Source organism: Cannabis sativa, chromosome X (genome assembly GCF_029168945.1).
Source record: "Cannabis sativa cultivar Pink pepper isolate KNU-18-1 chromosome X, ASM2916894v1, whole genome shotgun sequence".
NCBI classification, from domain to species: Eukaryota; Viridiplantae; Streptophyta; class Magnoliopsida; order Rosales; family Cannabaceae; genus Cannabis; species Cannabis sativa.
Genome location: NC_083610.1, coordinates 58,190,162 through 58,213,224, shown reverse-complemented (window position 1 = coordinate 58,213,224; position 23,063 = coordinate 58,190,162). Strand labels below are relative to the sequence as shown.

At 32.3% G+C, this 23,063-nt stretch overlaps 1 protein-coding gene and 1 long non-coding RNA gene across 3 annotated transcripts; one reads left to right on the top strand and one right to left on the bottom strand.

The window, feature by feature from the left end:
• Positions 1 to 7,826: 7,826 nt before the first annotated feature.
• On the top strand, positions 7,827 to 20,487 carry LOC115705962 (transcriptional activator DEMETER). 2 transcript variants are annotated; one of them, XM_061105375.1, is made up of 22 exons: positions 7,827 to 8,047; positions 8,765 to 8,952; positions 9,167 to 9,266; positions 9,781 to 10,466; positions 11,004 to 12,761; positions 12,847 to 13,209; positions 13,555 to 13,645; positions 13,726 to 15,106; positions 15,410 to 15,489; positions 15,654 to 15,738; positions 15,871 to 15,962; positions 16,415 to 16,483; positions 16,609 to 16,645; positions 16,734 to 16,816; positions 17,469 to 17,903; positions 18,129 to 18,165; positions 18,261 to 18,318; positions 18,492 to 18,631; positions 18,732 to 18,797; positions 19,120 to 19,234; positions 19,317 to 19,355; positions 19,964 to 20,487. In XM_061105375.1, the coding sequence occupies exons 4-22, from the start codon at positions 9,791 to 9,793 to the stop codon at positions 20,086 to 20,088; spliced, it is 5,730 nt and encodes a 1,909-aa protein (XP_060961358.1). In that variant the 5' UTR covers positions 7,827 to 8,047; positions 8,765 to 8,952; positions 9,167 to 9,266; positions 9,781 to 9,790; the 3' UTR covers positions 20,089 to 20,487. The 2 variants fall into 2 exon arrangements, with proteins under 2 accessions (XP_060961358.1, XP_060961359.1); XM_061105376.1 differs by lacking the exon at positions 9,167 to 9,266.
• Positions 14,673 to 22,594, bottom strand: LOC115705968 (uncharacterized). The gene is made up of 4 exons (XR_009684825.1): positions 21,386 to 22,594; positions 17,768 to 20,968; positions 16,400 to 17,644; positions 14,673 to 14,801 (listed from the first exon to the last, which is right to left on the bottom strand). It is a non-coding gene; the product is annotated as an uncharacterized LOC115705968 (long non-coding RNA).
• Positions 22,595 to 23,063: the final 469 nt, after the last annotated feature.

The following is a 23,063-nucleotide window of genomic DNA, read 5'->3' as shown; positions in this document are numbered from 1 at the left end:
TTTCGCAATTTGCAAGTCAAGTATGGTCGCCACCATTAGGGTGATCCATACCATACAAAACACTTACAAACTACTTATCATGCGAGGTTAAACGGTGCGAAATTGCTAATGAACGTTCCTCCATTAGGGAGGATTACTCACTAAAACAAACGCGGTGTAAAACCCACAATGGAGATCGAATATCTTAATAATAAAGCTCATTATTTAAAGAGAGTTGTATTTTCTTTGATTCTCTTTATTTAATCTATTTATTTTAAATATATATTTATTTAATTAATTTTCCAATTTAGAATAAAAAAAATTCTAAATATAAATTTTAATTTAATATTTATAAATTTTACTTAGATGGATATGAAAATAACATGAATTATTTCCATCTTAGTAATAATTTCCAATAAATATTTAGAAAAATATTCAATTTAAGTTGTTACAAAATTAATTTAAATTAATTTACAACTCAAATTTAATTTTCTATAAATATATATTGCATTTCGAAAAATTAAAGTATTCAAGGATACAATTTTCGAAAATGCATGTTAAAATAAAAAATTAATCCTGGAAAAATTATTCTAATTTAATGTTGGCCCAAAATTAATTAATAAAATTAATTTACAACAAAAAATATAATTTTTCTATTTAATTAAATATATATAAAAAAATTTCAAATATTTAAGTATGATGATGAAAATCAACTTAAATATTAATTTTCTATTTAATTAAATACACTAGAAAAATACTTCAAGCAAAAATATCATCTATCTAGATTTTCCTTTGACTAATTAATTCAATTTCTAATAATATACTTTAATTTATTTTAAATTAATCAATAAATGAAAAAATCATTGATTTAAGTTGGTCCAAAAATTAATTAAAATAAATAATTAATTTACAACTTAATCTATTTTTCAAATAAAATTCGAAATTCCAGCATTTAAGAAATGCAATTTCGAAATTTGATTAATAAAATAAAGAAAAAATATATTTTGAAAATTATTTAAATTTTGTTGAAAAATTAAATTTCAACTAAAAATAATTTTCTATTTAATTAAGTGTCATGAAAAAGAAATATTTAAGTATGATGATGAAAATTAACTTAGATATTTAATTTTCAAATTAATTAAATGTATTAAATTCAAGAAATAAATAATTAAGTGTAGAGAAGGCTTAATTATTAATCTCTAGTTTAATACTAGGAAAAAATATACTTAAAATAAATTGTACCAAAATTAATTATTTAAATAATTAATTTCACAATGTATAATATTTTCCTATTTAATATTAGAAATAATAAGTAGTCTAGAAATAACTATCTAGAAAATATCTTATTTGACTCTAAGTATCTTTTCCACAAAATTTGAAAAAATATCTAATTTAAGTTGTATTAGAAAAAATCTAGAACTTAAATATTTTCAAATTTAAATTTAATTAAATATCAAAAATTAAGTTGTAACCACTTAATTTGAAAATATTCCATTTTAAGTTAATATTCGAAAAGATATTAACTTAAAAAAAATATCTAAATATTCCATTTCAAGTTAATATTCGAAAAGATATTAACTTAAAAAATATCTAAAGAATCTTAATAACCAATGCCTAAAATTCCTCAACTTAATTTTGAAATTTTAAATCCAAAAGATATTCAGATTTAAGTTGGTTAGTTGAAGATAACTAAATATCAACTTAAATAGGAATATTTAATGAAAAATTTAAATTAAGCTCCAGAAAGAATCTAGATGGTTATAATTCTATATTTAATTAAATACAAGAAAATACATATAGTTTAGCTTAGAATAAAAATTCTTTAAACTATAATTTTCTTAAATTAATTTCAAAATAAATGAAATTAATTATGTTGCTAATCAATTTTATTAGGTTAAACTAGTTTAATTAACCTAGTACAGTTATTCAAATCAGGCAAATGGGCCTTCACAATTGGGGTGGTTCATGTGAGGGGGTGCTGGGTTCAGTATGTCGTACCCACTTCTATGGCTCCCAACTCTCACACAAGGCCCAAAAGAGAGGAATTTAACCTTAATAAGAACAACTGTTATTAATTGAATAGGCCCAAAAACTAAATGGGCCTAAATAAATTCTATCAAGAACTATGATAATTTATTTTAGCAACAACAACCTATATGCATCTATAATGAAATTAAACACATAGGCTCACACAGGCACACTTTGGATGGGTCCTATCATGTTGCTAGGTCATACACAGATGAAAGAAGATTGTAAATATACCTGTTACAAATTATTAACTTGACCAAGGGAGCCATCAGATCATTAGATCTGGCAAAAAGTAACCATGGCTATTTGCAATCAAGTAATAATAGGTTTTGAAAACTTATAAACAAGCTAAAACACATACTCCTGCAACAAGGTTAGCTGGATAGTTGGATGTAGGATTTATTTAATTTTAAATTAAATAATTAACTTCAAAATTAAATAATTAATTTAAAAAAAAATCGAAAATTAAAAAAATTTTGAAATAAAAAAATCGAAATTAAATTAAAATTTAAATTTAAAATTAAACCTACAATTTTGAAAAATTAGGTTTCAACCAACCTAAATATCATTTCAAAATTTGCTAACTACTTTTAAAATTTAAATGTTATTTTATAAATAAAAATTAAATAAAAAATTAAAAAAGATAAATGAATATCTTTTTCAGATTTTAAATGTAATTTAAATAAATAAAATAACAAAATTTAAAAGTTAGCAAAATATCTTATCCTTTAAAAATTACATGATTATAGTTATCTTATTTTAAATTTAAATAAGGTCAATTTATTAAAAAAAATATAATTTTAAATATTTTAAATCTGACCTTAAATTTAAAAATAAGATAAGATATAATCAAATTTTAAAATAAGATAGATTATTAAGCAAAAAGATAGATACTAACTATTTTCAAATTCAAATTACACTAATATCTTGAATTAAATTTAAAAAATATTAAATTAATTCAAAATGATAATTAGAATTGAATTAGGAATAGTAATAGTATAAATACAGAACTACACAAAAAATCGGAAGTTAATTCCATGAAAAAGCATGAAAAAACGAAGAAAAACGAAAAAAAATTGTGAGCTGTACGGACAGTTTTCGCGATCGCAGGAAAATTTCAGCACAACTCCGATTTTTTCGAATCTTCAAAAAATCATAACTAATTCAAATTAAATCGAAATTGAGTTCTATAAAAAAGTAACTTGCTTAATTGTTTTCATACTAACCAATAAAAATAATTCCAGAAATAGATATTCAATTATTTTTAACGATAATTCACAAACACCAATCAATCATCAAATAACACTCAATACAACATGATACCATCCAAAAACAAACAAACAATCGTTTTAAAGTCCAAATTTCTTGCAAGTAAATCAATAACCATGGCTCTGAGGCCAGTTGTTGGAAATTATTTTACCAAGACCTTAGATTTACTCACAAGTATGTTTATTAACACCCTAAATATGAACTTTCTAAAACGATGAAATAAACACATATAAAGTTAAAGAAACCTTACATTGGGTGCAGCGGAATATAATGACTCCTTCCGTTCAGATATCTAGCCCTTGATTCCTTTCTGTAGCAGAGCATTATCAATATCTGAACCTGGATCTCTTTCTCTGAATCTTTGATGCTGAAACTCCTTCTTGCTGAAAGTCTTTCTTCACGATCTTCCTCACTATGATTGAGGTATCACTTGCTGTGTGTGGGCACTACTCATACACTAAGGATTTCGAAATTCAAGAGGAAGAAGAGAGAGAGTGGGTTCGGCCAAAGATAGGGAGAGAGAAGGCTCAGTTTTTTTTGAATTAGAAGTGTCAGAAGAAAAGTGTGTTATTTTCCTGAAGCCTTCACTATCTATTTATAGCATTCCACTAGGGTTAGGTTTGAATTATATGGCATTAAAATAATGAAAAAATCAGAGGGAAAACCCTACAAAAGTGGCCGGCCCTAAACATGTGGATTTGGGCCTCACTTTTTGCAATTTTGCAGTTTTATCTTTTCTGCATCTGATTTTCTCAAAAACGCCAATTTTCAAATTCAACCATTTAAATGCCAATTCTAACTATTTAATAACTATAAATAATTATTAAATAATATTGTCATTTATCATATTTATTAATTGAACCATACAAAGTATCATAATTAACAAATATGCCCCTAAAACTCTTTCTTTACAATTTCGCCCTTACTTAGTGAAAAATTCACAAATAGACATAGTCTAATTTGAGAATTATAATTGATTAATCAAAACCAATTACATGAGTCTTACAAGCAATATTATCTCAACTAGTGCGGGGACCATGGGTCTATATAACCGAGCTTCCAATAAGTAGATCAAGAATTTATTACTAAAATTCACTAACTTATTAATTCTTCGTTGAATCCACGCATAGAACTTAGAATTGCACTCTCAGTATATAGAATGCTCTATATGTTCCACCATATAGACACATCATTAGTTATCTATTGTTATAATCCTAATTTGATCAATGATCCTCTATATGAATGATCTACACTGTAAAGGGATTAAATTACCGTTACACCCTACAATGTATTTATTCCTTAAAACACTTGACCCCGTATAAATGATATTTCAGCTTATGTGAAATGAGTACTCCACCATTTATGTTCGTTTGGTCAAGCTCGAAGGAGATCATCCTTTGCTTACTATTCGCCAGATAGAAGCTATAGATTTCATGTTTATGCTAGCGCTCCCACTCAATTGCACTACCGTGTTCCCAAAATGTACGTATCACCCTGACCTAAAAGTAGGCTTAACTAACAAATCAAAGAACACGAATAGCCTCTCGAGATTGAGCCTAATCATATCAGGATTAAGATCATTTGATCTAGGATCAATTAGGCGATATTGACTTGAATAGATATTCCGGTAAGTTTAATAAATCTAAGTCAAAGTTCAATATCGGTCCCTTCTGATGCATACTCCATGCATCCAACCTGAGCTTTACTTTAACCAATGCTCTGGAAAGAACATAGCACTTCTCCAAATGCAAGTAAACTCTGTTGTAGATTATCATATCAGTAAAACTCTATGTCTGATAAATCTAGGAAACTTTATTCACATAGTCATGTTTACTTTCCAATGTGTTGACGGCACAATAAACAGGATCAAGTATGTGAAAAGGGTTTCAGATGAATTCATACATTATATACATATAATCATGAAATAAATCATGTGAACCATGCAACATTAAATGTTATTTCTGATCTATATTAATAAGTAAATCTGATTATATTGAAATGAGTTTTATTTAGGGCATAAAACCCAACACCATCAACAAATAACAACCCTATTCCTTAATTATTATTCTCTTTGTATTTCAAATATACATTGTAACCTCCCTAGTTTATAAGAATATCTCTATGTGCAGCTTGTAAGCCCTACTACTATATAAAGGGCAATATACATACTTAGAACTTACGATGCAATTACGCTCAGAAGCATCATAACAATAAGTCCTCTCTTTTCTCATACTTCTCACCTGCAAAACTCATTGTAATACTGAAGAGAGCTTAGTTTGAAATTATAAGATCTTAGCCTATAATCTGCTTGGTTTTATTTCAAGAGTGAATATAACTAAGAGTAGGTCATTACCTAAACAAAAGGGATCAAACATCTATAAATCTGTGTGTCTCTTTACATTTATTATGGTTCCACACGTGGCAGTCATAAGTAATGATCCTAGATAGACTCCATGTCGGTTGGCTAAATTCACATCTAACAGGATCAGAGTCCAAAATATTGATTAAGAAAAAAAACAGTTTAAAAAAAATTGAAACTAAACTTTTTTTTTGTTTTCAAAATTTTAAAAATTTTGATTCTCAATTAAAAAATTAAAAAGTAAAATTAATTTTATAAAATATATTTTTGAAAAATATTTTTACTTTTTTAATTATAAAAATAAAAAAAAAACTAATTAAAAAAATATTACTATTAAATTCGATTATAACCAGGTATACTAATAATAAGTAATAACAAATAAATAGAGGCATTATTATTTCACACTTATAAAATGGTTATGATTCTGTCATAATAATAGTATATGTGTGAGATGTAAAATATGGCTTCCTAATATATTATATGCATGGTATAAGATGATAAAATTCATAACACATATACCAGTCAGACACATTGATACTATCTAAAACCAGCCAAAAGAAGAAAACAAATAATGTAATTTATCAAATGGGTAAACACAAAATATATGTTTATATGTTTATATGTTTATATATATGGTTGCACTCTTAATGGCTATTACTCATGAATGGGTAATATTAGAAAATTTTAAGTTTTTATGATTAATTTTTCTATTTAATTAGAAAAATTTCTCAATTTTACATTATGTGGACGGAGATTGATCCATCAGCTGAAAAAAAAAATAATAAAAAACATTTTTTGGCAAAAAAGTGATAAAAAAAAAAAGTTGAATTTGACTTAAATATTTTATCATATAAATATATTTTTGATATAGTGTAGAAATATATATTTTTTGATATTTTTTTAATTAAGTAACTAAATTAAGTATAAATTTCTCTTTTATTATTCGTTATCGGACTAAAATCTAATGGTTTAATATTTTTAAAATTAATATTTATAATTAAATTTATTTATAGTATTCCATATATATATTGTAGAAATAAATTATATAATAATAGTAAAGTTAGTAGTGGGAGATAATAAAAAAAAAAGTTAGCATCTAAAAATTTATCAAATGTAATTAAATCGGTGCGTCAAATTCACGTTGTGATTCCTTTCAAAATAAAAAAAAAAAGGAATTCATGTTGTGATAGCTTGTTAATTTCTATACTTGGTTGGTGGTCAATACAGTACTCATTTCAACGGATAAATTTCTAACTCACGTGAAAATTACATTTGTTTATATAATGCCTTTTTAAGAAATACGTATATATAGACAATATGGTATGGAATTCATGCTAGGCTAGACTCTACTGTAGTCGTCTCTACGGTCACAAAGTGGGTCCCGCTCAATCACGTTTAATTTGCATTTGCTTATTTTAATATAAATAATTAATAATATACAAATATATGACGGAAGGAGTAAAAATATAAAAGGACAAACTACAAGATTGGTACCTATACATACCCTCATGCAAAATAAAAAAAATTGATTTTGAGTACTTTGAAGATAGATGCTAATAAGTCCGTAGCTTAATATATTTATAGAATCTAAAAGCCTAATTTGGTTTGGTTCTTCTCCTTTAAAAAAAAAATTAAAATAAATAAATTTCTCATTGTCTATATCTCTCTCTTAGTTCATTTTCCATAAGGAGTGTACTACTACTGTAGCCAAAAAAATCTGCCATTGACTGAGAGCTTCTAAGATACTTATAGCCATATGAGACTTCTTGACTCATAGCCAGATGGTTGGTAAGCTATAAGCTAAACTCTGAAATTGCTAAACTGGATACTGTTTTTAAATATAAATAAATATTTTTGCAAAATCTTACCATTCAAGTCAGATTTGTTGTTTGTCAAAAAAAAAAAAATCAGATTCAGGGGCTTTTTTTTCCTTTTTTCTCCTCTTACTTAAGGAAAGAATTAATAATTGGAAGTTTTTTGTATTGTCATTTCATGCATTCAACGTTTTTCTTCTTCTGACATAACAAAGGTGATTTAGCTGGGCGTTAGCTGTTTAGAAAAATCTGGGAGCACTAGTAGTTGCCTTCTTATTCCTACTACACATTCCCATACAGACGTTTCCAAAGTCACTACTGAAAAAACTTCTCTCTCTTCAGTATATATATACGAGACCCCACTAGCTACTTCTCTCCATTCTCTCTGTTCATCTCTCATTTTCCCTTTCTCAAGTTCATCTCTCTCTCTCTCTCTCTCTCTCTCTCTCTCTCTCTCTCTCTCTCTCTCTCTCTCTCTCTCTCTCTCTCCAAGAACTCGACGCAAAGGCGAGAGCTCACGGCAGCAGATGACGACTCAAAGTTTGTTGTTCTAAATCAGCTGAAGTTGTTTTCTATGTATAAGAAAGATAGATATTGGGTAATATATTAATGGTGGTAGGATGGTTCACTTTCGTTTCTGGTACCTTAAATGTGTTATATCTCCACCTTTTTCATTCACGTTATGGAATTGACCTGGATTTTCGCATCTCTGCCTTAATTTGTCGTTTCTGGTAACTTGTGTTTTTAATATTTGTTTATTATATAGTGCTTGATTGTTAGAGCTTTTCTTTTCTTAAGTTTTACTTAGTGGAAAATATAACATTGAATGAGACAACTATTTCAGGCACAAACAAAGGGAGTCCCTTATGTGTTGTTGAAATTCAACATTGATGATACTTGTACGTATTGTTGTCAATTACATTTTGCTCTGCAAACCCAATTACACTACCCTCTTTTATCTGTTTCTTTCGCTTCAAAGCCTATTTTTCCCTGTATCTTTTTCTCTTCATTAGTGCCCTTCCCAATTACCATTGTAGCATCTAGTTACTATGAAATATTCCCCATGCGGATTGAATATATATATAGAATTGGAAAACCTTATTCAAAGTACATAAATGAATAACTCCCCTAAATCGACTGCAGTTTTGTCAAATTATTTATTTGTAAGTTTTCACTTTCCTTAATCACGTGATCAGCTAAACTTCCATTCTGTCTTCCAAATCCTGTATATATTTCTTGATAAATTTTCAAGCAATGCACATGACAGCTTTCTGTATATCTTACATTATTCCTCCTGTTGAATCAATCAATGCAGACATGTGTGATTAGATATTGCTGTTGATGAGCTAAATAAGTAGTTCGGGAATTGGTACTTTGCACAGGGTACAATCGCAAGTTTTTGGTGGCTTTTAGGAAAAAAAATATATATCAAGAAACTGCAGAACATACATTACTTCTCAAAGTTCAGCTATTTCAGATAATTTATTACTCTTGAATTTAAAGGTAAGGATAATTTATCACCAACATCAGTCCTATTGTATCATTCATGTTTTTGCTATTTTCTTTAAACTTACAAATCAATTTGTATTATATATAAACAGGAGAAAGAAAGCTACACTGGTTGTGTCTCAAGAAAATGAAAAATCTTAAACACTGAATTTTTTTTGCATTTAACTAAACATTGAAAATAATACTTGTTTATGATTTTATCTTTTAGGAACATTTCTGTTATTCGGCCTTTGAAGATTTTATCTATACCTCAGTGCCAAAGTCAATTAATTCAAGAGTGATTGAATGAAATTTCTTTACTTTTAAAAGTAGGTGTTCCTAAATCACCTTTTAAATCACTCGTATATTATTTATCAACTTATTTTTCCATTTTATTCTATCGTAAATAGAGAAGCTGCCTTTGTTATTCTCATAGTTTCTACAAGCAGTGTTATGTCCATTTTCATCTCTCAAATTGCATCTCGAAGCAGTAAACATAGTTCTACTTGGTTAAACAGTCTGATTCTTATGTATTCAGACTTACTTGAAATCTATATCAACTGTATTTGTAACACTATAATTTGAGCGCACGCACGTGCCCTCCTTACTAGTATGCTGATATATTGGCAAACTCGTGTTTAATTGTTAATTCTCTTTATTCCATTGAACAAAAACTAGTGAGTACAATTTAGTGGCTGGTATATGTGTACAGACATAAATTGTGGCCAAATATATAAAATTACTATCAAATTCTAAATTGCTGTACACTTTCTTGAAACACAGATTTTCAACTGCAAACAAATCAATTAAGGTTTTCTTTTGTTTTTTTGTCCAAATCACAAGAAATTCAAGGATGAATTTGAATTTTGAAGAGCGGATTCCAATACTAGGAACAGAAGAGTTTCAGTCTGAAAGATCTTGGGTGCCTGCAACACCAGAGAAGTCACCTGTTTTGGGAAGATCTATCGCATTCTCAGATATCCAACAAGGTAGACAACAGGTGCCATTGAATTCACTAGAATTGGCATCAAATACAGGAAGATGTGCATCAAATAAAGACTGTTTAACTCAAATTTTCAATCCCAATTCACAAGTGAGCCAAACTATGGGGTATTTTAGATATTCAGATGAACATTCAACAGAGGATAACCTGATGGCAAATGGCAGAGCTGGTTCTCTTCAACTTTCTTTACCCGACGCTTTTGTAGACTTTAATAATGTATCGTTCATGCAACTGTTGCAACATGGGGAAGCTGAAGTCCCCTCATCAAACACCACGCTTCTAAGATTCGCAGAAATGGCAGCAGAAACACCTTCAATGCCACAACCACCACATGAAATGATCAACATCCAACAAGATTGTGGCTCAGGTGGTTTCAATCCTGGTGCCAGGTTCATCGACGGCATGGAGGTAAACCAAATTGGTCATTCACACTGGCAATTTGGTAAGAGTTCTAACCCACTGAATTATGGAAGCAGCTTACCCCAGACACTCGGCTGTATGTATTTTTTTCCGCAAAGTGACGGCAGTAAGTATTTTTGTTATTGTTTTGAGTGCCTAATTTTTTACTTTCTTCTAAAAACTATCAAGGCACCCTTTTCAAAATGTTTCATTTCCATGCTTTGATTATGAAGGCAAATCTCTTTTAGTTCGAATGAAAAACATGCTTCCTGTTCAGTTGTCACCAGTAATTATGGGTTTCCTTGTGTAATTAAACCATCAAAATAGTAAATTAATAAACCCATGTGAAATGACCATAAAAGTAACTACAAAACTTAATAAGATGAGCATCTGCGCAGTCCTATCTTAGATCATCATAAGGCTTTTAGTAAAGATGCTAAACATTGATATAATAAGCTATAGATGAATATGCAAAATACATAAAGGATAAAGAATCTAGATAAAGTATAAGACAGCATAAAAACTAGATAAAGTAGCATTTCTATAAGACAGCATAAAGAATCTCACCCAGAAAAATCTCTGGATACGAGTTCTAAATACATAACACTGTAAATATGCATTCCTTGATGCATCACCACATTGATGAACAACATTATCTCTGCAGATGATCTCTCCACAACGGCCAGGCCAAGCTATGATTTGAATTACTCACCAAGTAACTCCAATGCTCTTACAAATGCTGTGAACTCACATCACTTCACACCAGTAACACCAAATCATGTTACAATCGAGTACCAGCGGTCTGCATTACTAAAGTCCACAGCTGATGAAACCCCAAGCCAGGAAAGAGACACAACACAAAATCTAGTTGAATACAGAGAAGATGAAGCAATACAACTACATTGTGACGAACTTTTGCAAAAGATTGTTGACTCTTCGTCTGCTGCCATTTCTACACCATACAAGGAAAACAAAGATTCTGAGATAATTAATCTGGGCTTTGATCTGAATGAGACACCGCAACAGAAACCACCAAAACGTAGGAAACACAGGCCCAAGGTAATTGTGGAAGGCAAACCAAAAAGGGGACAAAAGCCTAAAGTTTCAGAAAATACGGAACCTAAGCACCAAAAGAGGAAATATGTACGCAGAAATGTTCCAAAAGAGTCAACATCTCAAATGGTGGATATTTTGGAGGGGACAGGAAATCATAAAACTACATTGCCCAAAAAAAGAAGCAAGAAAATCTTAACTTTTGATTTTGAAAAAATTGGAGATGCGAATCTGGGCAACATAGCAGTGCAGCACGAGATGCACAACATGAATGGAAAAACTCCAAGTGCCACCTTGGAATATCAAGCAACAGAGCTATGTAATGGAAATGATCATGCAAGGGATACAATTCCATCCATGCTAAGTGGCATACCTGTTGAACATGTGGTAGAAAACCATTTCATGAATCAACTGCTGAATGGCAATGTTCCATTTGACAGGCAAGCAACAGTTCCTCTGTTTGATTCATCAAAAGATATGCATATGAAATATTTCAATGTAACAGGAAGACATGAAATAAACAAAAATATTGATCAACAGCTAAAGAGGAAGGAAGATGAATACATTTGGAAACAGCAACATGCATGCGCAGAAGCAATAGTCCAAGATAGAGTTCAAGGAAGAGATAATTGTAAAACCCTTCAGAAGATTAGAGAACCAACGAAGCAGGCTATGCCTCAGCCAGTTCCAAAGACCCCCTCCTCCAGTGAAGCAAGAAGGTCAAAAAGGGACCATTTCCAGACCACTGAACATGCACGTCTCTCAACCACAAAGCATATGGATGCTAGAACATTGTTGCACCAAGAGTTATATGAGTTTTGCTCAGAATTTTCCCAAACTACAAAGAAAAAGAAGATTGTGGATGACTGCAGAGGCATCGTTAACATTCCTTCTAATGTCGAAGCAGCTGAGGGTTTGGAATATGTTGAAACAACAGGAGCACACAGTGTGAATGCAAGGAGACTGAAATCAAAAGCTAATTGCACATTATTGAATGCACAATTGAGAAGAATTGCTGAGAGAGAAATGAATGAAGTCAGCATATTCAACAGCAACATTTATGATCACTCTATCCCTTCAGAGCATAATATGAAAAATCAACAAATTTTATCCAAGCAACATTCACAAACAGGAAAGACACGTTCTGCAAGGGCCCAGAATCATACTAACAGCCTTTCCACAGGAACCACATTTGAGAAAAATAAACATCATTCATCCCTTCCTGAGAAGTCCACCACACTTGGAAATGGGCAGCTATTTCAAACTCATTATGCTTGCATGTCAGAGACTCAGCAGACTGTGAAAGCCCCTCTAAGAGAATCAACTTTGTCAGTATTGAATACACAAAAACCCTTGCCCAAAAAAAGAGGTAAGCTTCTTATTTAACAATACTTAAATTGTGATTTTAATAGGTTAACTTAAGAAACCTAACATTCTATCAATTTTTTTTGTAGGTCCAAAAAAGAAACCAGAACATCTTACAGCGATTGACGAAGTCATATACAAATTTCAGAGCCTTAATCTCAATGGAAGTAGCAGTGGATTACGAAGGCCAGACCAAAATGCACTTGTCCTATACCAAGGAAATGGTGCAGTTGTTCCATATGGAGGTTTTGAGTTTATCAAGAAGCGTAAACAACGACCTAAAGTAGACCTTGATCCAGAAACAAACAGGATTTGGAATCTTTTGATGGGCAAGGAAGGAAGTGAAGACCTAGAAGGAACAAATAAGAAAAAGGAGAAGTGGTGGGAAGAGGAAAGAAAAGTGTTCAGTGGGAGAGTTGATTCTTTCATTGCACGGATGCATCTAGTTCAAGGTACACTTTCTTATAATTTTTTTCTCTATATTTAATAAAAACAAAAAAACAAACAGTAGTGTTTTTAATTTAAGAAAAGGAAATATTCATTGCTAAAAAAAATAGCAGTCCAAAAGATATATAAGTTTAAAGTGCTCTGCTATTCAGAAAGGATGCTAGGAAACAGTCCAACCTTAGAGTGTGTTATTCTGTAGTGCCAACAGGACTAACAGCTATGTCCGTGCTTGGATGCCAGAAACAATTTATGACCAAGTTACCATTTTTTTATTATTATTCAGAAATCCTTACATGCAGAGCAAAAAACAAAATATACTTCAGCAACTAACCAAATATATCTCTTTGTAGGAGACAGACGTTTCTCTAGATGGAAAGGATCAGTTGTTGATTCAGTAATTGGAGTCTTCCTTACTCAAAATGTCTCAGACCATCTTTCAAGGTAAACAATGACATATAATTAATTTTAAACCAAATGGCCATACAATGTTCAATGAAAGCATTTTGTATCCTTTACTGCAGTTCTGCCTTCATGTCTCTGGCTGCACAATTTCCTCTTAAGTCAACAAGCAATAGCATTCAAGATAAGGTCAGCACTACAATAATAGGTAAAGAAGCAACAATCCACATAATAAATCTAAATGACACCATCAAATGGCACGAAGACTCAAGAGAACCAATCAAGAGCCAAAACACAGCACCCCATCAATATGATGACGGTCAATGGAGAGATGATACAGCAAAAACCAAAAGAAACTTGACAGAACTACAAAGCCAAAGTTCAGAGGAAGAAATCATATTCTCTCAAAATTCTTTTCATTCCTCAATCACTCGAGCCACTGGAGGAATCAGATCATGTTCAGGCTCAAACTCAAAGGCAAAAGATCCTTGTACTGGATGGAAGCCTAGCAACACTCAAGCTTCATCTCTAACTGATTATTTACTGATGGAAAAAAGTGTCTCAGTTCAGGAAGTTTATGATCGTGTAGATGTATGTACAGCATTTGAGAAACACAAGCATGTAAAAATGCTAAACTCAAGCTCTTATCTGATGAAACACCCTGAATTCCCTTATACAAACAATCCAGACTATCCGTATATGCAACCAGCTCCCCATTCTGGAAAAAGTGAGTTGTGTACGACAACTGAGCCTAGTGCACCAGAAGTATGTTGCTTTGAAAACTTCAGTGAAAAAAGCACATCATCTTGGCATTCAACCAGCTCCAGATCAGCAAAGGGGCCAGACACAGTTTCCAAAACTTCAATATGTAGTGAACGAGCTGAATGTTTCAGTATCAGCTCTGCACAACAGAATCAAGTTTGGAAATCTAAAGAAACACCATCAGCTGACCCTTGTGCATTCTTATGCTCACAATCAACAAGCCAAGAAGCACTTCACTCAAACACTGAATACAGTCGATCTTCTTGCAGCAATTATCAGCATTGGAAGAGTGATACATTTCAAGCAGAAAGAACTTCACTAAAAAACCGTGTAAAGTTTTCTTATGCACTTGGCAAGATGCAGGATGCAACTGCAGAGACTGTTCCACATGACAATAAGCTCACAGAAAAATCTTCTGAAACTGGGGATAGTATTTCTGCAATAAGTATCCAGTTGCAGAAAGATAATAAGTTGGTAGAGCAAATTTCTGACCATACTCCAAATGATGCGCATACAAAAATTTCAAAAGCAAAAAGAGGCAATTCTACAGGTCAAAAGAAAAATGAAGTTGACTGGGACAAGTTAAGGAGGCGGGTAGAGACCGGTAGTGACCAAAAAGAAAAAAGCAAAGATGCAGTTGACTCAATTGACTATGAAGCAATTAGAACAGCCAATGTTAAAGATATTTCTGATGCCATCGAAAAACGAGGAATGAACAAGATGCTGGCAGAACGAATCAAGGTTTTTCCTAGCTCTCATACACTCCCACCATTGTGATGTGAAAATATTAGGATCATGCCTAATGGTATAAAATAAAGTGACGAATATCAATGAATCATACACAAGAACAACTTCTAGGGTTCAAAAGTATTAGCAATCGACCTAAACAACATTTATTAGAAGTTTGCAACACCTATATACATATATTCTAATTTGATTTTTCCTTTAAGCCAAAATATATTTTATCTTTCTTTAAAAAAGTCCTAGAATGTATTTCAAGTTTAAAGCATCCTTGAATTTAAAAATTGCTTCACAATGTTACAGGAATTCCTAAATCGCATAGTCAAAGACCATGGAAGCATTGACCTTGAATGGTTAAGAGATGTTCCCCCAGATGAAGCAAAGTAGGTTATATGAAATATCAACTTGCTTGAGAATATAACAAGTTCGATTACATTCAAAACCTGCTACATACATTACAACACCTCATACATTGATGATATTTAAAGCAAGGTTACTTGTTACATACGTTTGATTTTGTATATTTTCTCTACAAAACCTGCTACAGGGATTACTTGCTAAGCATTCGAGGACTGGGATTGAAAAGTGTCGAGTGTGTGAGGCTTTTAACACTTCATCATCTTGCTTTCCCGGTAAGGACTATTTAGTTGTGTGTTTTATATTATAAGAACAGGCAGGGAATGAAATAGTGAGGACCAGCAGATCAATTTTATGTTTCTTTTGTTTTTGGCTAACCTAGGATTATCATTTCTATGTTTGCAAAGGTTGACACAAATGTAGGAAGAATAGCAGTACGATTGGGTTGGGTACCCCTTCAACCACTTCCAGAGTCACTTCAATTACACCTTCTAGAACTGTAAGTGCATGTTTGGTTTGCATAATGGGTATTGTAGTGGAATCAAATTACTCATTAAAACGTTTAGTTTGCTTTTAAAAGTGATGTAATGAGATTACATTACACTGAAAATGTTATCTAATGAGAATTACGCATTAAAAAGGATTAAAGAAAGTAAAACTAAGATAATTCTAATAGTCTCTCTCTCTTTATTTAAATATAAAAATTAAAGTGGGAACAATTTCGTCAATCTATCACTTACTCCAATATTAATCTCAACAACAAACCAAACAACGTAATCAATTCTCATTAGTATCATTCTTATTCCATTACATTACTATTACCATTAATATTACTATTATATTCCACCAAACCAAACACCACCTCAGTATCACTATCATGTATGCTTCAAATAAATTAAAAAGAAAGTAAAATATATTAGAAAAAGAATTTCTGACCAGAATTTACTGTAGGTACCCGGTGCTGGAGACAGTTCAAAAGTATCTTTGGCCAAGATTATGCAAACTTGATCAACGAACTCTGTATTTTCATAATTCCATCAACAACTCAAGTTTTTCCTTAAAGAATGCATTTTGCTATTGAATAAAATCTTGTATTTTCCATAGAAGTTGTTGTTCTTAACTAATATTAAACTACCTGATTACAGATATGAACTACACTACCAGATGATTACATTTGGAAAGGTTAATTATCAATCATTACTACATAAGTTGAACATTTTGAATTATTTCAAGGAAAAGGTCTCATCCTTCGATGAATATACATATGCAGGTCTTCTGTACAAAGAGTACACCAAACTGCAATGCATGTCCCATGAGAGGAGAATGCAGACACTTCGCAAGTGCTTTTGCAAGGTATACATCCTAATAAAACTGCAATGATCTATTTTAGTTTGACTAACCACGGGTACCACACAAATTAATGAAGAAGCAAGTAACATATTAAACTAGTTGTTTGGAACAAGAGGTCTTATGTTTAGGCTTATTAGACACATACAACAACAGCCAGGTTATCTACATGTTACTTGCATGTTTAAATTACTGGAAGTTCACTAGCTACATAAAATAGTAAGAAAATAGGTGGAGGTTATACTTTCTATGGTAAATTTTAAATTTCATTATCACAGAAATTCCATAGAAATTATGAGGATCAACCTAACAAATCATGGGCTCAAAGATCTACATGATACAATGATGAAATGTCATTGCCATGCAACAACTGTGGCCCAAAAAAAAAAAAAATTGAAACTAGGATCCCCACCCCTAACCCTACAATATTTGGGGACCAGGAAACCATAGCAGTTGCTAGGTAGAGGTACCCAGGAGCGACTCAAACAACTGTGGCCCAAAATGATATTTGAAACTTCCAACCAAATGAAATATGGAATTAAAATGAAAGCATCTAACAAGTTGAATTTAGTTTTTGTTCTCAAAATTGTTAAATTTTGTGATATGCACAACCAACAATTGTTACCAATAAGACTAATAGAAATTATGTTTAATGCAGTGCAAGACTGGCCCTACCAGGCCCAGAAGAGAAAAGAATTGTGACTTCCAGTGTTCCTACACAAGCTAACAATCGTGCTGTAGTTATGAATACTGCACTACTACCTCCACTAGAGAACAATATACTTGCAGAAGCTGGCTCTAAAACTGAAAAGTGTGAACCAATCATAGAAGAGCCTGCAACACCAGAGCAAGAATGCATAGAGGTGTCACAAAGTGACATTGAGGACTCCTTTTATGAGGACCCTGATGAGATCCCCACCATAAAACTCAACATTGAAGAGTTCACAGAAACCTTACAAAATTACATGAAAAAGAACATGGAGCTCCAAGAGGGTGACATGTCCAAGGCTTTAGTTGCCTTGAATCCAGAAGCTGCCTCCATCCCTATACCTAAACTGAAGAATGTCAGTAGACTCCGAACAGAACACCAAGTGTAAGTACATTCTTACGTAGCATACGAAGTCAGTTTTTAGCACGCTAAAGCTTAAACCAGTAATAATCTCTATTCCTGAATTAGTATTAATAGCCACTGCCCAATTAATATTCTTGAAAGCTGTGTTAAGAAAACTATACTAGCAACACAATGGAGTTACATTTACAGAGTAATTCTTAAGAGATGTGGCACATTTTAGCTTCTCAACAAACTGATCTGATGCAGGTATGAACTACCAGATTCACATCCTTTATTGGAACAGGTTAGTTAATTTCTATCTATAGACTTATTAACTGAATTATATCAATGATTCTACTCATATCATTAAAGCTGAGCATTTACATTGAATTTAAACAGCTTGAGAAACGAGAACCAGATGACCCAAGTCCTTATCTTCTTGCTATATGGACACCAGGTATGTAATATTGCTAATAACTTTAGAAAACAAAGAAAGAAAGATTTACCCTGGACCACTCAAACGCCGCAAAAAAGAATATTAATAAGTGGATAGCCTAGCTTTTGCCCAAATTCTACGAAGAAAAATTGGATTTCAATTAATACCGCTTTTTATTTTGCCAATTTCAATAGGTGAGACAGCAAATTCCACTCAACCATCAGCAAGAAGTTGCAGTTCCGACCAACCAGACAAATTATGTGATGAGAAGACATGTTTTTCATGCAATAGTATTAGAGAAACAAATTCCCAAACCGTAAGAGGGACAATTTTGGTAAGAAAATACCTTATTGATTACATACATACACAATTTCAGAAGTAGCACAAATAGGCTTCTTTCAGTTGCTTACTGAAGTTTTATGACTTCACTCCAGATACCTTGTAGAACAGCAATGAGAGGAAGCTTTCCACTTAATGGCACATACTTTCAAGTTAACGAGGTAAGTCTCTCCAAGTAAAATATGCTAGCTCTTACATTACATCCTGAAAAAAGAAATTACTTGCTACACACCATTGTAAAGATAAAGATATATCAGTACGAGTTGAGTAAATATAGAGAAACATATTTCTTAAGCCTAAAAAGAAGTCACAAGCAAATTTTGTTACGATAGATTTATGTGTCCTTACTTGATGGGGAAGAAACACCTGTGTGACCTACCCTGCACCCATTCAACCCAGCTAATTGAACAAGAATATATTTTTTATTTACCCCTGTGAGACCAAAGAGCATTTATCTTTTTGTCCAATTGTATCAACTTGCAGGTGTTTGCAGATCATGATTCAAGTCTCAATCCAATCAATGTTCCTAGAGCGTGGATATGGAATTTGCCAAGAAGGATGGTATACTTTGGAACTTCCGTATCAACAATTTTCAAAGGTATTGTATTAAAGGTTTATAAACACTAGATAATTTTCCAAAATGAAAAAATAAAGTAAATGACAAACAAAACATGTATCAGGCCTATCAACACAAGGAATTCAGTTCTGTTTCTGGAAAGGTACATATTACCACTCTCCCTCAACTATGGTCATTATACTATTTTCTTTAGTAACATTTAAGCATTTATCACAGTTATTGGAGTTTGAGTTGGCAACTTGGCATATTAACAAATTATAAGAATTCCTCGATAAAATTTTGATGAACCTCTTAACAATAAGTAATAACCTTGATATACCACCTTAAAACACACTGGTGAAAACATTCTTGTTATCATTAAGTTTCTCGTCAAGCCATTGAAGCTAGGATGCAGTAAACTTGAAGGTCAGAGCGGCCTCTGTTATTTATTTCTTAAGAGCACCAAATGTGCTGACTGTATGAAAGAAAAAAAAAATTAATGACAACAATAAGCATCTCACCCACTCTGGTTCACATAACATCATCTATTCTAACTTCTACATTACTTAACTGCATACCTAAGATCGCTTATTTAGTACTTTCTACCCAATGTAGTACCAACCAAATACTTGTTCTCCATGACATGAGCAATCACTTTACTATCCCTAACACCATGCAAAGCATTCAAGTTGCAATGGTTCTTTGAAAAAAAAATGACTTTTCATCATCTGTAGATTAACACATGTTAAATTTTCACAAATTTATTTGCAGGATTTGTTTGCGTGAGGGGATTTGACATGACAACTAGGGCACCTCGACCTTTGATAGCCAGATTGCATTTCCCCGCAAGTAAGTTGATCAAGACAAAATTGATGACAAAAGATGAAAGAGACTGAGTGTCATATGGTTACCAGCAGGAGGTACAAAATAAGGGTCTGTTGTGCAAAATAGATAAAGACTACTTGCAGGGTAAAATAGGGTCACTAACAGATTGTTGTACATCATCAACCATCCTTCCTCTAACCTGAAATGGATTTGCCACATTTTGGCCAGCAGGGAGCACAGAGCATGTTCAACAAGCTATACCCATAATAAGTGGGAAGTAATTTGTAGAAGACTAGATAAACATTGTTATTCTTTCAACTTTGCTAAGCAAAGCACATTTTCATTATTCAATGTCACTCCCCAAAGGGAAGAATAATTGAGTAGTTTTGATTCATCCTAAACAAAATATCACATGATGTACGAAATCATTAATGAGTTCATACTACATGGCTGGTATGTTAGAGAAGACAATGGGTAGAAATACCATATATGTGCTTATTATCTCTCACATTGATGAACAAAAAAAAATGTTATTTCTGTGAGACATTTAACGAAAATAACTACTAAGGAATTCGTGGAAGAAAATAATTAACTCATATGTCAAAAAAAATGCATTTTTGGAGTTAGTAATATTTATATATATTGGATACATATATAAATAAGTTATTGGATTAAGATTAGTAACAGTCAACTAAACTTCAATCCTAAGTGAAAACAAAGTCTCAGACTTTTAAGTTTTAAATGTAAGAAACTTGAACAAGAAGGATTGCAAAAGCTGCACTAAATCTTACTCTTACGGACAAAACCATTGAACTCCAGTAATCTGGTAGCCATGGATGGAGCAAGTTGAAGATCTACCGTAAATGCAAGGCGATTAATTTCACCATAAACTCAGCTTGTTTTTCCTCCTAGTGAACTTTATAATCTTGGTTTCAAGCCACAAACTTGATGCTAAATAAAAAAAAAAAATCCACACATTGTCACACATATATATGGAATTGCAAATTACAATTTATGTTTCGAGCCAGAAGTTATATGCTAAAAGCAAACAAGCACATTTACTTACATGTTGTCAAGCACAAAAACAAGATAAATGCAAATCAAAATCAACATATTATTAGCCATACAAATTATTAGATTATTATGAGACGCACAAAACAATTCTTTTCGCCATAACAAAATTCATCCAAACATAAAGAAAATTTTGCAAGAACGTGTATTGTACTCCGCTTTAGTAATTGTAACTACAATAAAAAAAAAATAACCAGAATCATTGTTAATACCGCGCCGATCTAAAATTCTGTACGAACTTAGCAACAATTCATTTGTCACAAACAAATAGGCTTTGGATGAGACAGAGAAGTGTACCTGTTTGGAAGGCGTTGGAGACAAATGAAACACATATTCGCAAAGGGTGTTGAAAGATATTTTATGTAGAAGAACCGAATGTTTTGGAATGAAACAATTTTGCCGCCTTATGCTCTTCCCTCAATTTATTGAAAACTTTAGGATACCAAACAATCTGCTAGTATTTTTTTTTTTTTTTTTTTTTTGAGAAAAATACTCGGGGAATTTTAAACTTCGTTTGAAAAATATTTGCCCGCATTTTATGGGTTTTGTTATTTCTTTTACTATTTTATGGTATCTATTATACTATATTTTTGTTATTATTAATTTTAAATACCGTATTTTATTATTTTTCTGTAGTACTGAACATTTCGAGCAGGTTCGACCCGAACTCGAGCAACTCGTCCGAACTCGAACCGGTGAACCCACAAATTTTTTTAAAAAAAAAAATATTCGAGCGGGTTTGCAGATTGAGTTTTTAGGAGTATCGGGTTTCAGGTTGAACCCAAACCCACCCGCCAACCTGTATATTTAATATATTATATATATATATTATTTTTTTTATTACATTTTATATATATATTAATTAAAAAAATAAAAAGAATTAAAAATAAAAATCCTAAAATTGTTATATTATATATGTTTAATTTAATAAATAAAAAATAAAAGAAATAATTATTTGAATAAAAAAATATTTTTTTAAAGAGTTGACCGGGTCAACCCGCCAACCCAGTCAACCCGGCCAACTGAAACCCGCCAACCCGTGTCCTATTCGGGTCTGGGTTCGGTTTCATTTTTTTGAATCCGAAACTCGGTAAACCCCCCCGATTGACTGTCCACATGATCGGGTAATCACGTGATCGTTGGGGCGGAGCTCTTCCACTACCTTAAAATGATCTAGATCTGTTGGTGGGGTTTGGTTCAAGATGATAAGATGACTTACCCTCTACTCATCTTGGCCCCCGATTCTCACGAGAACTTGAGTAGTTGGAGATCGGTTGTCTGTTCGATTCATCTTCCTCCCATTTGATTTGAGCCCATGCTTTGGTAAGCACATCCTCCATAGTCCTGCAATGGTATCTAGTTAATTCTTTATATAAATCAGATTCTACCAGAAGGCCTTTTCGGAAGGCTGTGACGGTTGTGTCCACTTTGTAGGCTATAATGGACACTTTCTCGGCATTGAACCTTGCTACATAGTCTCTTAGCGATTCGTCCCTTCTCTGTCTAATTCTATAGCTTCTCCAGTTTCCTGCTACTAGCAAATTGCTCTACAAAAATGTCAGTTAATTGAGCAAAAGAAGCAATAAAATTATTAGACAAGTTTATATACCACTGAAGGACTAGGCCAACTAGACTAGACCCAAACCCTTTACACATACACGCCTCGTGTAACTCGTGAGGTATTGCGGCAGTGAACATCCTCTACTTGTAGCTAGCTATGTGGTCGTTGGGATCAGTCGTTCCATCATACATTTTCATTAGTGGGAGCACAAACTTCTTTGGCATTTCGACCAAGGCGATGGCATCTACAAAGGGTGAATTCGCAAAGCTTCTAAGTAGGCTCTTTTTGATTGGAGTTGGCCCTCCTGGGATTCTTTGGATCATGGCCTCCATGCCTTCCAGTTTTCGTGCAATTATTTGTTCAATCAACTCCTCTTGAGTAGGTCCAACATTCACTCGTGCATTCACAATAGAA

Excerpts from the sequence above, each read along its gene's own strand:
- LOC115705962 (XM_061105376.1), top strand. The coding sequence starts at position 9,791 with ATGAATTTGAATTTTGAAGAGCGGATTCCAATACTAGGAACAGAAGAG. Across the intron at positions 12,762-12,846 it reads ACCCTTGCCCAAAAAAAGAG|GTCCAAAAAAGAAACCAGAA; the intron begins GTAAGCTTCTTA and ends TTTTTTTTGTAG. Across the intron at positions 15,963-16,414 it reads CAATTACACCTTCTAGAACT|GTACCCGGTGCTGGAGACAG; the intron begins GTAAGTGCATGT and ends AATTTACTGTAG.